Raw genomic sequence first — 18,308 nt, 5'->3', positions numbered from 1 at the left:
CACAAGCAGATGAACCTATTAATTTGCCCATGCAGCCAAAAGCAGTAAACAGCAATTCCCAAGCATTGCCAGAGGTCAGAGAATAAGAAGAGAATTAAAGACATAGATACATTGGCTAGCACAGGGGGCATAGTGGTAGGTGCAACTAGTCAGCTGCCATTCTACTCTAGCAGTAAATAAGAAAATATTCTTGATGTGTGACTGATTAATATGGAAATAGATGTCCCAGATAATAGGGTCTAGGCTAAGCATATTATAAAATGTTGCAGCAAATACAGCACTAGTGGAGCAATGCTATCATGCATTTCTGTGAACCATAATAAACGTAACACCTCAGTCCCACAAACGAAGGTAGTGTGAAACTTGGAAATGTCAGTATTGCCCTGATATTTTACATGAAGACAATCTTTCAACACTACTCTCAAGCCAATTATTTTTGGGTGCCTGATAAGCCATAGCACAGTCCCACATCACTGTCACTATCCCTAATCTCAGATACGTACTGAAACAATATGCACGCCGTTACAAAACATTTCCCAATAATACATGCAGTAATAACCAAAGTATTCACATTCAGGGCAGCTCCTTTTTCATCCAGGAAAAGGTACCAGGTATTTAAATACATTAAAAAAAAAATCATAATAGAAAACCTTTGGAACAAGTTCAAATGTTTCCCAGCAACAGGTGGGGTGTCTAAACATACAGGCTTCTGTTTCAGGAAGAGCATGCTGTTCCCTACAGTCCTGTCAGTGGGAAGCCAATCATTAGGCTAAATCAGCGGAAGAACTTTGGCTGGTTGTCCAGGAGCTCATCTGGCATCTGCAGGGAAAAGGAAAATCATGAGTCATGTGACCACTCACTGAGATGGGATTAGCAGGCTTGTATTTTTAGAACGCTGTGCAGAGTTTAACAAACCTGATAGCATGTGGATAAGCTCATGTGTGCACCTGCTGAATAGGGTGAATCATCAGGAAGAGTTCAACGATAGTCTTCAGAGCTGTCCAGCATTGATCTAGAAAAAAAGTCAAATTGCTGCCAAGTTGCCAGGTTTCCCCCTGTCAAACTACCATTTAGATAGGGAAGATACCATTAAAATTATCTCTTGGCTCTACGAACGTTTAATCATTCGTCATCAGCTCACCTTGTTACAGCAATAACATATATTAAGCATTGCGTCACTCCCACTTGATTGCTCCTAAATACACAAACTCTCAGAATCAGCCCTTCTCAACATTTTTACTATGATTAAATATACAACAGTTTCCCAATATAACTTCTGGAACAGGATGTGTCTGAATCTTCTTGTAAAGCAGTTCCAAACTCATGACTTATGAAAAATGCTGTACACAGAATATGACCCATATAATTTAGTCAAAAGTGTATTCATTGGAGCTAGGGATAGGCTAACTGCCAAGACACATGCCTCAAGACTTTTTTAATTAAACATAGAGATAGTAGTTTATGGCTTGAATCTATGCAGCACTCGTGTTGGGGTGTCTGTTGTGTCCTGAACAGGCGTTCCTATCCTGTGATACTGCCCCCTCCCAGTCCTGCTGCTCTCTCCTCCCCTAGGAGGAGTTGGAGCCATGGATGTCATTTAGCACCTCTCAAACTCTTACTCTCATAGGCATAGTTTTAAGGGGACGGATTCCCTGCACTTTTACAGAGAGCTGTTTTTGCCTCCTCCTCCATTCAAAATACTAAGAAAATGTGCAGTGCTTTACGTGAAAGTGACTAGGTCAGAGCATGAATTACAATTTTGCTTTGGAAAATGCCCATTGTGATTACATTACAATTAGAACATTTGATGTCTCTAATAGCCGGCTAACGCTCAGAATAAAAGCAAACTAAGTTCACAAACTTTATCTAGGACTCAGAAACAGCAGCCCCATCTGGTGGGGCAGAGGGGCAGAGACTGGATGTTGGCAGAGGCACGATTCTGATAAATAAACACAACATTGTGTTTATGTATAGTTACCAAATGCTGTTTCAAAATTATCTTCTATAAAGAAACAGTCTGCACAATATGATGTGGCAATATGCAGGGCACACCTACTTTCCCTGTTTAAATTTGTACACAATATACAGTTTTTTTCATATGTTATTCACAACCTCTTATTTTCATTCTTCTTTTAAAAGAACTTATTTTGTGTGCCCTATTTTTTTACATTTACTGTAGTTTGTATGTATTTTCACCATATTGCAGCGTAGGTAGCTACCTCTGTTGTTTGTTGTTGGCAGGGTAGTGGGGGCAGGGACGGGGTGGGGGTGCCCTATGTGATCTCGCCAAATGAGCCCCATGACTGCTTCCATGCCTTTCTCCCACCCATGAATACAGCCAGCAGATTTCACCCATTATTTCCACCTCCTGGTTGGTATTGTCATAATTAGCAAATCCAGGGGCTATTCCAGGTGGGGCGACATTGGCTCGGGTGGTAAGAGCAGTCGCCCGGCAGTCGGAGGGTTGCCGGTTCGATTCCCGCCCTGGGTGGGTCGAAGTGTCCCTTGAGTTTGTCAAAGCGTCCCTCCTGATGAGTTGGTTGGTGCCTTGCATGGCAGCCGATTGCTGTTGGTGTATGAATGGGTGAATGAGAGGCATCAGTCGTACAGCGCTTTGGATAAAGGTGCTGTATAAATGGCTACCATTTATACTGGGGAGGATTTGTACTCCCTGAATCAGGATTTTGCACCTCTACTTTCCAGTTCTGCATAACGTGCTCTCATACAGCTGCACCGATGTGCATTACTGACCTCCACACAGCTCACGGATGCACGAAGGTTCAGTCCTGCAGCAGCACTGTGGCAGTACAAGAGCCTGATTGTGAAAGAAATCCAGTATCAGGGATTCACAGGGCCTTAATCTGTGACATGCTGCGAGTGATAAAACATTGATAGGTCATTCATAATTCACAGGGTCTTACCTTTCCCTTTCCACTGTAGCTGACTGTCATGAGAAAACTTTCTGCAAAGATTAGCATGCAGCATATCACTGCTGTGGATTTCTCTGCGGTTAGAAAATGTTCTGCAAAAATATTTCCAAACTATGATATTATAACAATTATATTATTAATTATTGTTTATGGAAAAACAACACGTGAGTAGAAATTATATTTAAATGAACATCAACCAGAATTCATAAAAACATTATAGACAATTATATCTTCACAGCTTTCAAGAGCAAATAGTTCAATATCACATGTCTATTAGACTGCATTGGGATATAATGTCAGAAATGTGAAAGCAACTATTTTTGCAGATATTGCAGTCCCCAAGACTGTCATTATAAATTACTGTACATATGTTGGTTTCTCAGAATTTTCTGACCATGATCACCATAGGCCTACCTCAAATGTATAGTTTAAATTATTTCATTGATTCAATTATTTAAGTTAAAATGTTTATTATTATTATTATTATTATTATTATTATTATGTTTAAATATTTCATGATATTGCAGATATAACAACATAGCGATGGGCACCCGATCGGAAACTCTATTCAATTAACTTTGTGTGGGTGTGTGTGTGTGTGTGTGTGTGTGTGTGCGTGTGTGTGTGTGTGTGTGTGTGTGTGTGTGTGTGCCTGCTGTTTACACCTGCGAAGTGTCTAGCTAGCTCTTCAGTTATCGGTTATATTTCTGCTCTTCGGTCAAGATTCCCATAGACTTATCCCTCTAACTGGATTTGATAGTGGCAATGGAATTTGAATATACTTGACAGTCAGCCATGCATTTCGCTGTTATTTCAGAACAATGCCTGCAGATTCGACCCAGTTCGGTCCACAAGAGTGGGTAACGGCCACCAGGGGGAGTGCGTGTGCACTATTAATACTCTCATAAAACAGGACCTATCTAACTTGTAATTTTATATCGCACAAACCTGAAAAACAAACAACAATTCAGCAGTATCTTTCGCATCGTTCGGAAGCACTACTTAACTAAATATCCTATAAAAATAATATTTTATCATAATTGTTAACTGTCAAACTGTCTATTTAATGAAGATATTACATTACGGCATAGGCTACTGTATCAATGCAGTATCTCCACATGTGTTTGGTGGCGATCTAAGGGTATTCTATATTTCATTCTACATTTTCTTCTTTGGAACCACAATTCTTGACCTACACTGACACGTGTAGCCAAGTGCCTTATGTTTAGCCAATATCCCAAGACTCGGTTGAAATTTAATAAGTATTGCGGAGTTGTACAACAGCCATTATTTAGGCTACTAGAGATTATTTAACGATTCCAAGGACCAATGTCGCTAAATAAAAGGGAACCGACTTAGCACACGTCTCGTTGTCCTCCTCGTCTTTGGCAGCGCGTATTGTATTCAATTGCAGAAAAAGAGGTCCATGCGAGACAATTCTTGCGCAAGGGAATCGGCATATGCGATGTATCCTATTGCCTTTTCCCGCAAGTCCATAACCAATAGCCTAGGCTACCTAGATATTTTAAATAAGTAGCATCATTGATTTTGAAGCATCCCCTGACATCATTATAACACAAACAATATAGACGTACAGTTACTTTGTTTATACAGAGTAGCCTACTGCAACAGGCTATACCGCCGCAATGAGGAGGGGGGGGAAAACCCATTAAAACCTGACTTCAATAGGGGCGGAGTGACAGAGGATCATTACAATTCCTTATTCGCTGCTGCATTGACCGTCTTCCCTCATCGCGTTCAAACTTCACCAGCACTGTGCTTTCCCAAACGGTGCTCATTTGACACTTCTTCATTCAGGACTGCAGGTCGTATTCATCATTCCCCTTGTCTCAGAGTCAAGTCTTTGTACGGTTGGGAACGTACGGGAATCCTCGCAATGACCGGTCATCGTTGGGGATACGGAGAAGCGAACGGTGAGTCTTGACACCTGCTGCGGCATCAGCGCGTTTCACGTTCGTTTCTAGCGTTGCCCTTGAGTAGGACCGATGGTGCGATTGAGTGATCTGACACGCTCATGCGGGTAGGCTACTTCGGCTACAGTGACGATCTCGGGATGTAAAGGCACCAGGATTACGGTGTATGGGATTTTATTTTTGTTCTTTTTCACAATTACGGCGTCTTTTCAGTGTCCTTTAGCCTTCGTGCAGCCTACATTTCCAGCAGGTAGACGCTAATTAGTGCTACTGAATGTTTCTTTTTCATCCTGATCAGAGATAGGCTAGTGAGGTAGTTTTTGTTGATTGCACTGATGTTAGGATAACAGCTAATGCGAGATTAGCCCAGTTTTCCTAAAGACGTTACAGCATCTTGCCACTTTAAAGGCTCAAAGCATCAGCTTTGCTCCTGTTTTGACACCGAAGTGTCATAAACTGTTTGAACAAATTAACAATGCATGAAAAATGTCTCAGAAAGTCTGTGCAAGACACTGAGAGACACTGCCTTGCTTAAGGTGTGTGTGTGTGTGCGTGTGCATATAGATACACCTGTTCCATTTAAATTGTCTCACATCAGACACATTGATTTATTTATCTTACCTCTTACGCACTACATACCTCTGTTCTTCATTCTTTAAACATTTTGCATTTTGCAGCCTGGGTACTGAGCTATGGGGTGTCTTTTGTAAAAAGTTACAAAAATGTTACCCTGTAACCCTGCACAATTTTCGCATCGCCAAGTGTAAGAAAATGCACTACAATTTGTTGAAAAACGTTTCAACAGTAAAAGTAATATTATGCATGGAATAGGCTATGGGTATTCAATCTTGGTTTAATGCATAATATTACTCTTAGAAATGATGACATTGTATTGCATTTTTAATTCATATGTCATTTATATTTATGAATATATTGATGATTAAACTTGACTGGTAAAAATAAGCAAATAAAGAGACCTCGAGACAGTAGCTACAGTAATTGCAAATGTAAAACAGCAGGCCTACAATTTTCACCTTTTCTCTACTTTCCCTGATAAAATAAACCTGCATCCATTTCAGGGTGAGAGAATATGAGGCATTTAGAAAAGTTCTTGTTTTCCAGTTGTATTCGAGGAAAGTGTGTTGAGACAATTCCATAAATACCGATGTACCATGTTCTCTGACCTGTGAAGACAGAACAACAGTGACTGACTGCATCCTTTCCACCATCCAGGCCCCTCCGAATGGCACAAAGATTACCCCATCGCCCAGGGCAATCGGCAGTCGCCCATCGACATTGTTCCCACGGAGACGGTGTACGACCCCAACCTGCCCCCCATTACGCTCTCGTACGACCTCTGCACCTCGATTGGCATCTCTAACAACGGCCACTCCGTGGTGGTGGAGTTCGAGGACGTGGATGACAAAGCAGGTGCGCTTCGTATGAAATACATAAAACCCAGATTAACGGCAGATTAACGCCCTTCGCCGTTGCTGGGCGGGCAGGGCAAGAGCAGTGAGATTACTTGCTGAAGTGATACAAGTAAAAACAACCAACCAGACCAGAGATTAGGTTCATGAGACACATCTACAGTGAGAAACTTACAACCACAACCTGCATGTGATTCTGAGTCTGAGTTAACGGTAGATGTTGACTGAAATAGTTGCATACCTCTGGAGCTTGGAAAGAATGAATGAATCTGGGGCCTGTTATAACATAGATAGAACTCAGAATAGTGAAGGGGAAAAATGGAAGAAGAGTGATGTACCATCTCATTTGGGAGTCTTTGTCCCACCACTGTGGGAATGTGACCAATGCCTAGCACAGGCACCTGGCACCTGGCACAGGCATCTGTGGATCACAGCCAAATTCATTGTTAAAAATAACTGACAGAAGAGCATTCTTCTGACATTGCTCTGCAATTAGCCATTAAAAACATCTGCCCCTCCTTACAAAGAGACACGTTTTTTTAAAGCTATTGGAGCTGTTGACAATTTGATGATCGGTTGTTTGATTGGGCCTAACCATATTGTACATTCAAAATTTACATTTTATCATGCTCCTGCCGAGTAGGTTTTTTCCCCTGTATGGCATGCAAAACAATATTTGACAATGACAATTAAAAGGGTTGCATTGCAAAGCAGAGTTATTACACAATCTCACTATAGGATATAGTATGTCTGCTGTTGTTGAGCCTTTCTTAAATATTTATTTAAACAGCCATCGATTGGTACTCAGAAGTGGTCACTATGATTTGCATGTGCTGGCAGCGCCAAAGCCACTCACAGGAAGAGCTGGAACCTCAGCACCAGATGGCTCAGGAGCTTGGGAGCCTGGTGAAGGGGCTGTGAAAATAAAATGGGGGGGGGGGGGGGGGTGCCTGGGTGGGGGAAGGTCCCTCCCAAACAACAGCGGATAATTAAAACAGTCCTTGTGAAGTACCTCCTCGGGAGCGGCAAAGGTAGCACTTACCTGTGCACGTGTCTGTCTGGCAGGACTGGAAGGCCACAACAGGTTATCATGGGTGGAGTTGTGTCATCACATAACTGTCAGACTTCATTGGAAAGCTGACTTATGTGTTCTTATCCTTCAACTGAAGTCATCATTTAACCCCTTAAGTATCGGCCCTTCTCTTGACATGAGCTTAGAAATGACATGCCCAAAATAACCTTGAACGCTTTTGACTACAGGCATATTGCTGGGCTCTTCTGAAAGGTAACCCTTTGGGGTTTGTTTTCCAAGAGTCAGAATTCCTCCAGATATTACTGAAACATAGTTACAGAAGCTCAAACAGTGAAAATTTTTGTTTCTCAATGAAAAGATTTTCTGTTTTTCACTGGATACAGATTATTGTAGTCACAACATTGGACAAATCCCCTTTCATATTTGAGGACAATATCACCAAAAATGAGCATTCTGCATTGCTTTTTATAATCTATGTCGTGACTGTTTTTCCAAAAAGGACATTTGGAGACTCCAAAAAACTAAATTATATTATGGGTCTTATGAGGTGTAAAATGCTTCATTTTGCTTACTAAACGATACAACACTTTTTATCCTGGAAAGTTTGCACTTCCCCCTGCCTGTCACCCTCTCCTACCTCTCTGTCCCAAACTCCCTCTCCTTGCAGCTATCCTCAGACAGCAACAGGTCGAGATGATCATAAAAAAGTACAATAATTGCATTAATTCCATCTTGTATACTGATATATTCATTGAGGTCCACTGATTGACATTTTTGTCAAATACCCAACCCCCATCAACTAGTTTTACCAACCACATGTTACAAAATAAGGAACCGTGGTCGCTAAAGCAAGGGCATGTTAGAATAGGTTATGCAGATGCCAGCAGTGAGGTTTAACGCTTTCAAACGGTATATCCTGTAACTATAGTGATTGAAAATTTCAGGTTGAGAGAAGAATTGAATGCAGAATAACCCTCTCCGGGCCAGCCCTGGGCCTGTGAGACTTCAGGGGTTAAAGAGCCTCGGTTTACTCTTGTGGCGCCGAGATCACGTCTTTTGTGGCTCACAGTTCCTTCTGATCAGTGTGCTGTGTAATTGGTTTTGCCATGGCCTGGTAAGTATTGCTTTTGCAGAGGTTTCACAGAGAGCTGAGACAGGGAAGTTCCCTGGCGGTGTGAGATGGAGTGGGGTATCACGCTGAAGAGTTCCACTGCGGGGTTTTCACTTCCTGTCTGAGCCCTTGATTGTGTGAGTTCCCCTCCCACCACGCACCTTGGAAGAGGGTGTCCGCTTAGCTCCTGTGCCGCTGGACTACTTTGTGTGGTGGTATTTACAGGGTATAGGCTACACCTGACCTGGTGAAAACATGGCTTCACTATGCCAATTCAGTTAAATAGGACACGTGTCTTAAATGAGTTCAACTTAAGATAATGAAGAGTTTTAGGGTTTTTATTTATTTTTGTGGAGGTGCTCATGGATTAAGTGGAGGCTTAGTGCCTCGACTATCAATACTTGAGGGATGTGGTGTCCTCGTAACGCCAGAGCCCACGGATGAACAGTGGGGACCACATCCTCCCCCAGGGCTTTGTTCATCCAGTCACAGACAGATTTCACTCAGATCTCCAGCTGCAGTTTTATCTTCACCCAACGCCCCCTATCCCCCGCTGCGCTGCAAAGCTACTGTACATGGAACAGAAAAGTAGTTTAAGTGGAAGTGTTCTCCAGCTTTTTCTGCCCATGTTAAGCACTTTATCCGGACACAGAAATGCACAGGGTCTTCCTGTCTGATGGCAGTGTGACGGCCTGCCTCTCTACCCCCCCCCGCAGTGATCCGGGGAGGCCCCCTGCAGAATCCATACCGGCTGAAGCAGTTCCACTTCCACTGGGGTGGGAAGGGCTGCCAGGGGTCTGAACACACGGTGAACGGGAAGACCTACGCATCCGAGGTGAGAGAGGAAGGATAACCCAGCACAAGCCTGCGCATGCACACAAATGCACACGAGCACGCATGGCACACGCCTGCAGGAACACACACATGCACACAAGCACGCATGGCACACGCCTGCAGGAACACACACATGCACACACGCCTGCAGGAACACGCACATGCGCACAAGCACGCATGGCACACGCCTGCAGGAACACACATGTACATGCACACAAGCACAAATGGAGGCCCCACAATAAGGGTTCCCATGAGGCCTGGCTGGTTGGATGTATTTTCCATATGAGCCAGTAAATCTGCTGTCATCGACAGCCCACTGCAGCGCTTAAAATATTCAGAACATTTTTTAAACATTATTATTTTATTCATCTACTTTAAAAGAAGCAAGGCAAGAATGCTGAACTGCTTTTAGTTTGTCTTCTGTGTCCTATTTTTGGTAGTTGTAATTACTTGGTCGATAGATGAGAAAATTAACTCTGTGTGACCTTTCATTTCGTGATTGTAGGCTCGGGAATCAGTGGTCTTAGCTGTCTGTTAGCTTGATCACTCATTTATTTGGGCTAATGATCTGGTTATTTATAGGCAGATTGATTTTGTTCTTTTCATATTTTCAGCAGAGATACTCATCTGTACCACAATGAAGGGATAAAACAGTACCTCTATTGGTTACAGGTTTAATATCATAGCTTGCATCGAAAACACTGGCAAATTACCGCACATCAATTAATTAATCAATAAATCCACCTTTTTCATTTTTTGGAAGACACATTGAAGGAACCCTCATTTACAATGGTGCCAAGATTACAGAATACATTACAATGAGAGCCATACTTAAAAATTAAATACTTTCAAATAAATGTAAATAAATGAAAAATTTAAAAATAACATATTCGTAATAATACTAATTATAAATACAGTATAGTATGAAATAAAATATCTAAAATAATAAAAGCTTACAAAAGGACAATTATCAAAAACAATTACAATCAAATGCTAAATCAGGCTGAAATCAGATATTTAAAATTACCAAGAGACATGTAGCCCCTCTTTCTTCCATGTGCTCATATATTAATGTTAGTGGCTTTGGAAATGTGGCATGTTCTTGGGCATCTTGGGCCAGTGGGTGTTTCATGTAGTAACTTTCAGAAGGGCACCCATCGTATCTATCACTGTCCCGCTTTCACTGAATGTGTGCATGTACACGTGTGTGCGTGTATGTGTTTGCATATGCAACACACAGAGATATTTGCACATGGATGGAAACACACACACACACACACACACACACACACACACAGATACTGTCACCGTACTATAACAGATACTGTCACAGGCCATAACCATGGTGTTCATCTGAGAGGCAGTACTGGTGTCAGCTGCCAGACTGTGAGCAGCTGGCCTCTCTCTGCCAGGCCATCACCTCCTCCTCCTCCTCCTCCTCCTCCTCACACTCCCACACTGTTTCTCCCTCAGCTTCACCTGGTCCACTGGAACGCTGCCAGGTACAAGTCCTTTGGTGAGGCCGCCTCGGCCCCCGACGGCCTCGCTGTCCTTGGTGTCTTTTTAGAGGTGAGACTCTCATTTCCCCCGAACCATGCGCGGCCCGTTTCCACACTCCTGCCTGGGAGAGCAGGGCACGTGCAGACCCCAAAGCCAACACCATGTCCAGCCCCTGGGAATAATACCCCAAATTAAACTTACACACTGCTAATTTTACACTGGAGGGACTCAGAGTGTTCAGTTATGTGATCATACGTTTGAATTATCACCACCAGCACTTTGTGTGCTTTACCTGTTAATTCTATTCATTTTTTTAAATTTCTATTTATTTACTATAGCACTGTTTACAGAGAACTGTCACGAAGACTCGTTGCAGAGAAACAGAAGGATAGCTATTGGATATTTGCACGCCTGTAGACACATATACACACTTACACTAACAGTATATGCGTCCATGCACACACATGGCACATGGCACGTGCACTCGCAGACGCATGTGTACACAAACACACACGCACACACATGCATGTACACATGCACACACAAACACAGATACACACACAACTCTTGTTCATGTTCTAACTCACATGCATTCCACCACAAAAAAGTGTCTGAGTTAATGACCAAGATAATGACCAAGAACTGAACTCAGAAATGTGTGCTTGCCGATTACAGACAGGTGACGAGCACAGAGGTTTACACAAGATAACAGACGCATTGTATATGGTCAAGTTCAAGGTAAGTGTTCTATGATCTTCTTTATCACACATTTCTATTGAATTTAATCATAGATCAATCTATAGATTTTAATCATGTACTCGAGGGCTCACTTTCAATGTTGCTCTGAATAAGAGTGTCTGCAGAAGTATTATACTAATAATAAATGATTTGCTAATACGGGTAAAATATTAACATTTCTTGAGAATAAGAAACAGAATTTTGCATTTTAAATACACATTTTTGTGTCACTTTAAGATAGATTTGAAGACAGATATCATGCTTTTCTTTGGCTTTTTCCACCCTTTAACATTTTTGCTAATCCTTTGGTGGTGATTACCGAACAGAATTGAATTGAACGGGCTGACACCGACAGCACCGGAGTGTAAAGATTTGCCTGTGTTGTCATTTTGATGGCTTCGGTTGGCCAGAGGATTTGATGCGGTGTGGTGTGGTAATCTGGGCCGCGGCCTCTGAAACAGGTGTGTCTCTGGCTGTGTCCCCCTGTCTCAGGGAAGCGGGGTGGACTTCAAGGGCTTCAACCCAGCCTGCCTGCTGCCCTACAGCCTGAAATACTGGACGTACCCGGGCTCGCTAACCACTCCTCCTCTGCACGAGAGCGTCACCTGGATCGTCTTGAAGGAGCCCATCTCCGTGTCGGAAAAGCAGGTGGGCACGGCCCAGCCGTGGCCCCAGGTGGGCTGCACCTGGCGCCTTGCGGCGGGACAGGGGACAGGGGTATGAAAATGTGCGCTGTGAGGGGTGGGGGTGGCCACCGCACTGATTAGAGCTAAACCTCAGACTTTGTGAGAATTTACATGGCAAAGGAACCTTCGCCTGTGGTCTCTGCAAACAAATAGACTGAGAGTGCATTCTATTTGTTTATTTACTTTTGAAGGGCACTTAAAGCTTGGACTTCAAAAATACCAGAAATTCACAGTTGTCATAATAAATGGGGCAGCCTGTAGCCTAGTGGCTAAGGTACATAACTGGGACCCACAAGGTTGGTGGTTTGATCGCCGGTGTAGCCAAGATAAGATCTGCACAGCTGTTGGGCTCTTGAGCCAGGCCCTTAACCTAACATTGTTCCAGGGGGGGATTGTCTCCTGCTTAGTCTAATCAACTGTAAGTTGCTTTGGATAAAAGCGTCAGCCAAATAATGTAAATGTAAATCTAAACATAGCCAAAAATCTATTTTTCATATGTGAAAAAGCATTTGAAAAGAAATCCCATTTAATTTAATGGCATGATAATCCTTTGGTAAATGCCACTGAAATATTTTTCTATGAGTCATCCTACTCTGATGGTGTTCCATGTTCATAGCATTATTGAACAGAGCATGCAAACACCTAAAGGTTGTTGCTATGCTGCTGCAAATTAACTGCACAGGGTGCAGGGTTAAAATTAGTGATGGGCGTTTTGAAAGGTTAATCTTTGAAAAGGGTGTGTTTTGTTACATTAATAGAACAACATTGTTCAGACTACAGCTAAAATCCTGTCTGGTCTTTCTGAAGTTCCGCTCCTGCTTTCAGCACAGGTTCTCATCGGGACCTTGTGATCCTCTAATAGCAGGATATCATGGTTTACAGTTTAACAGCCCATTCAGAAACGCAGCTGATATTGTAAGCGATAGTCAGCATTTTATTACTCTGTTATGTATGTGTTGAAATTCCCTTTATTCATCTATTATCCTGGTTAGACATTAAGTCCTTCCACAAATGCACTTCCCCCTCCCCCACTATCCCCTTTCCAGCACATCCCCATGTTTCCCTAAGGTTCTTATGGCCCACCGTCCCCTCCAAATGTGTTTGGGCAGAAGCCACATATGCTCAGTGAGCACTTTATTAGGTATTTATTGGACTTATTTTTTAGACTTATTGGTCTTCTGCTGCTGTAGCCTACCCACTTAGAGGTTTGACACGTTGTGTGTTCAGAGATGCTGTTCTGCATACCACTGTTGTAATGTGTGGTTATTTGTGTTACTGTCACCTTCCTGTCAGCTTCAATCAGCCTGGCCCTTCTTCTCTGACGTCTCTCATTAACAAGGCGTTTTTGCCTGCAGAACTGCTGCTCACTGGATGTTTTTAGTTTTTTGCGACATTCTCTGCAAACTCTGGAGACCGTTGTGCATGAAAATCACAGGAGATCAGCAATTTTTGAGATACTGTCTGGCACCAACAATCATTCCACGGTCAAAGTTACTTCGATCACATTTCTTCCCCAATCTAAGATTTGGTCTGAACAACAACTGATTACATATTTGGATGAACAAGCTGGTGTACAGGTCTACCCAATAAATTGCTCACTGAGTGTATAGATGGCATGAATTGCTGTCCTGCCCGGGCTGTATCCAAAGCCAGGAGAGTCAGACGAGTTTAGACCTTAGACTGTGGACTATTCCCTGGGGCGGACTGCCAGGACCTGTCAGCACCTACGCCCAATTTTGCGCAGGTATCCTTCTCATTCTTGATGGAAATGATATATCCACCGCTAAGGTCCCTGCATAAATGCTAGTCACACTTTTGTGTACATAACTGTCACTGTGTGATCCAGGCGCGTTTTCCCCTCCGGGTCCTGGGCTAATCTGACACGAAGAAGCAGCCGCTATAATAAGGATGGCAGACTTTCCAGTTTAACTAGTTGCAGTGCGGAGTCCTGCTGTCCTTAAAATGTCTTTCGAGATTAGGAAGGCAAATTATATTTTCATACCGCTGCATATATGTGCACGCATGGTTTGTGAAGGTTAATAAGACACAAGGCCTATTTTCTTGCACAGAGAGATGCGTTAACAGTATAATGGGTGTGTAGCTAAGGGAGTAACGTAAAAGCAGCCATTGAGCAATCATTAGCACTTTGAAATCAGCATTTACAACTTCGCGAAGAGATGAGAAAACCAGATGAGCTCTTTATAGCATATTTCACTGGATTAACAAAAACTTTTGCTTCAATTTGTTACCTATATTTTGTAGCTTTTTTCAAATTAGCCAAATTTGTTTACAATTGAGAAAACCTAATAATAAGGTACAACAAATTTAAATAAAAATGTAAGGTGTAGCCAATGAAACATTTTCAGTGTAAGATATACTCTAAGAATATCATCCTGCACACACGGTACATTGTTTATCGTGCAATGTTGTTCCACTGGCTAAAGCAAAAAGAAAATAGCAATTGATGCATCGTGCAAAGGCATGTTTTCACCTTTGTACCATTGTATTTATAGATGCCATTCATATACAATAGTATTGCACCATTTTATGGCTGTAATCACATTGTCACAAATGCTTCATTGTGTTCCAGGCAGAAGGTTAATTGGAGCCTTGCATAAGTAAGAGTATTCAGAAAGAAAAGAAAGAAATGTATTAGTATTAGAAGGATTGTTTCAATTTCCTGCTATGTCAAATGTGACCAGCATGTCCAAATTGCCAGTTTCTTGCCCCTCTCTCGCTCTCTCTCTCTCTCTCTCTCTCTCTCTCCTCTCTCTCTCTCTCTCTCTCTCTCTCTCTCTCTCTCTCTCTCTCTCTCTCCCTCCCTATCTGTGTCTGTCTGTCCCTCTCTCTGTGTGCCTTGGTATAATCTCTTGATTAGCTTGAGCGTGGTTTCAGCATAAGCTACCTTTCCGAGTGAATTTGTGCCTGCGGTTTACAGCCGTTTCTCTGTCCTGAAATTCAGCGGCCAATGGGAGCGCTGATTCCCGAGCAGCCTTCCTCACCCCTCGCAGGTTCAAAAGGTTAACTCTAGCGCTAGCTCTCTCTGAGAAAGGAACCCGTGTTGGGGCCGCAATGCTTGTCGCGTGAGAGGTAAAGCCGCATGCCAATGCATTAATCTACCCTCACTTCCTTATGTCAGGTGTGGGTATTTAGGCTTGCGTTTGACTCGTGGTTTGTGCAGCGAATGAACTTGCAGGTTCCTTCCCCTGTGTCTGTGAAAAGTTCATTAAAATCAGCTCTGGCCTAAGCTCACGCTGACTACATAGCACAGTTTTCACCCTACACCCTCCAAACCACGCTGGAGCGCAGAAGTGTTTGATCCCCCTATTTAAAGCTGATTATCCTGATGGATGTAAGCTCTGCGTTTTAATTGTGGAGGGCTTGGGGATGCTCAGCGGGGGGAAAGCCGCATTATGTAAGAGGATATTGTGTCTAACTGACCGAAACATGATTCTGTGCTTTCTGTACTTTCACCCCCGAACCCCCCTGCCCTTCCCAAATTCAGATGGCAAAGTTCCGAATGGTGTTGTTCACCGAAGAGGAGGAAGATAAGAAACGAATGGAGAACAACTTCCGTCCCCCTCAGCCTCTAAAGGGCAGGAAGGTGAATGCCTCCTTCAACTGACACACCACCTGACAAAAGGGGACCTTTCCCAGTCGTCTATTCCACGCCACAGAGAAAATCACAATTCATCATCGAAGCTAACCACCCCTCTCCGACCCCAGCATCGCTTTTCCATGAAGTTCTGTAGCTCTGCCTTTGCCCAGTGTGAGCTGAGGCTTCAGTAAGAACATTCCATTGCCACCTCTTAATATGAACATTGCCCCCTGTTGGTCACCCAACACTGTTAACCCGTTCCAAAGACTCTCGCTCAATCTTAAATTCAGTAACAGCGTTCACCTCGGACACAGCCTCATAGTAGTGTACAACAAAACTGATGCATCATATCTAGAGAACAATGCCTTCAGAGTGTGTCCTATCCAAACAGTCTGTTTTCATTCTTCCTATAACGAGCAGCGTGAAGTCTGTTCCATACTTCTGCCACAATCAATCACATTCAAGGTCAATAATGCAGCACATTTATTGCAGTACGTGAGCACACAACACAGGCACAAAAAAAACACAGTGAAGGTCATTTTCAGAACCACTGCTGCTGCTCACCAGCATAGACCTGGCGTGATTTGATTACGGGTGTGTATTTCGGAGGACTGGGTTATTTCAAAGATCCCCACCTTTGTCTGAAAAGCAGAAGGCTGTTTTTTTCTGTACCCATTCTCAAGCGCTTGTGTTGTGGCAGATGCCACCATTTTCTGCCTGCCTGGTAGAATGTTAAATCCTGTCCTCAGGTAATATTGCCGAGGAGGGCTTTTTCCAATGCTCTGTCATGTACAACCTGCTTTTTTAGTTGTTAATGAGTTGGATAAATCTCAGAACCGTTTGACTCAAACTAGGTGCTTGGGCTTCATACCAACAATATGAGAAAAGAACAGACATATTGTTGACTGATGCTCTGAGTAGCACGCATATTTACATTCCTGTCAGAGGCCTTTCCTGTCATTGAACTGAGTGGAATATTATGGATTATTTTTTAATCATTTTAACCAGGGGACCTTTTTTGATCATAGGGAAATGCACCTTCTTGTTCTTTACACAGCAAAAGGCCTGTCTTAACAAATGTTTTAGTCTTGTAATGAGACTGAAAATCGTATTAGCTTTAGTTGAAATCGTCCTACACCATTCACAAATCACACATATCACAATTCATATAAATAAGATTTTAAGTCTTAATATAAAACTAATTTTTTTTTTTTTGCAGTGTAAGAAAAAAAAGTTTAATTGTGAAATTTAAGAATTATATTTTCATACACACACACACATGCACATGCACGCACACATGCAGGCACGTATGCACACACACAAGCGCACACATACACACACAGGCACACACACACAGGCAGGCACACACACATACATACACACACACACGCACACACACACAACACATGCACACACACACGTGCGCGCGCACACACACACACACACACACACACACACACACACACTCCCTCTTCAGGTGAGGGCTGGACTGATACATGCATTCCCAGACTAGCTGCAGCTTCCTAGAATTATGGATTCCTCCTCCAGGCTTAAATTCCTAATGGGGTTATTGGCATCTCGGCTTGACTTATGTGCGCTCTGTGACTCAATGTTCCATATTAAAAGAGACATTGCCTTTAAAAAATGGGAGGATGGTGGTGAGCAACTTGTTCTATTTTCTCACGCAGGCATTGCGTTTAGAATTAATTCTGGACATGAAATTGTTGTATAAAGTGTGCAAATCTATTTATAAAATGTTTTACATAATTGTATGGAATTCAGGTGTTTGTGCTGGTTTTATTAAATTAAGGGAACATAAATATTGTATTATTAAAACAGGCCTTCATCATTCACTGCAATAAAACAAAACTTGAGAATGTGCTTTGTGATACGCAATGAATACATAAAGTGCATTAATATGACAAATTAATATTTTATTCAACCTTGCAATTAATTTCTTCTGATAATGCATCCCATTCTAAAGCGGAATAAATTGTATTTTTAAAGAAAAATGAACTAACTAATGCTGCTTACATTAGATTTACCTCCACTGCAATAAAATACATTTTCTGAACTCTGAACATTTTCTTGGATCTGTAATGGCACTGATTGGAGCACATTTACACCAGTCGGTTGTTGAAAGGGGCAACTGTAGACACCAGTTACAGAGCATTGCTGCCACCTAGGGGTATAATAAAGTATTGTTCACCTAGACAGTCGTGGATTAGGGAGAAACTGGGGAGAAAGTGAAAAGTAGAGTGGATGAAGCTTAAATAGCAGTACATGCTGTATATTTATCATATTTACACTATTGTGACCTCACATACTTCACAGTCTGAAGTCCCTTTGGAAAAATATTTTATTCTATGGACATATTTTGAACTAAACTGGCCAGTAAATTCATATTTAACCATTTCAGATGTAAGATCTCAAAATATGTGAGACTTTGACTTTTGATGTTCTGTTTTTTAAACAAAAACTCTCCACAAATACTTTCAAAACCCACCCCAACCC

General features: G+C 42.4%; 1 protein-coding gene across 1 annotated transcript; it reads left to right on the top strand.

Annotated features, from left to right (window-relative positions):
• The first annotated feature begins 4,692 nt into the window (after nucleotides 1-4,692).
• LOC133130701 (carbonic anhydrase 7-like) lies at nucleotides 4,693-17,875 on the top strand. The gene is made up of 7 exons (XM_061245478.1): nucleotides 4,693-4,864; nucleotides 6,098-6,295; nucleotides 9,155-9,273; nucleotides 10,746-10,841; nucleotides 11,448-11,510; nucleotides 12,003-12,158; nucleotides 15,702-17,875. The coding sequence occupies exons 1-7, from the start codon at nucleotides 4,828-4,830 to the stop codon at nucleotides 15,819-15,821; spliced, it is 789 nt and encodes a 262-aa protein (XP_061101462.1). The 5' UTR covers nucleotides 4,693-4,827; the 3' UTR covers nucleotides 15,822-17,875.
• The last annotated feature ends 433 nt before the right edge of the window (nucleotides 17,876-18,308 follow it).

This window comes from Conger conger, chromosome 6 (assembly GCF_963514075.1).
Source record: "Conger conger chromosome 6, fConCon1.1, whole genome shotgun sequence".
Taxonomy (NCBI): Eukaryota; Metazoa; Chordata; class Actinopteri; order Anguilliformes; family Congridae; genus Conger; species Conger conger.
This window is presented reverse-complemented; position numbering and strand designations above follow the sequence as displayed.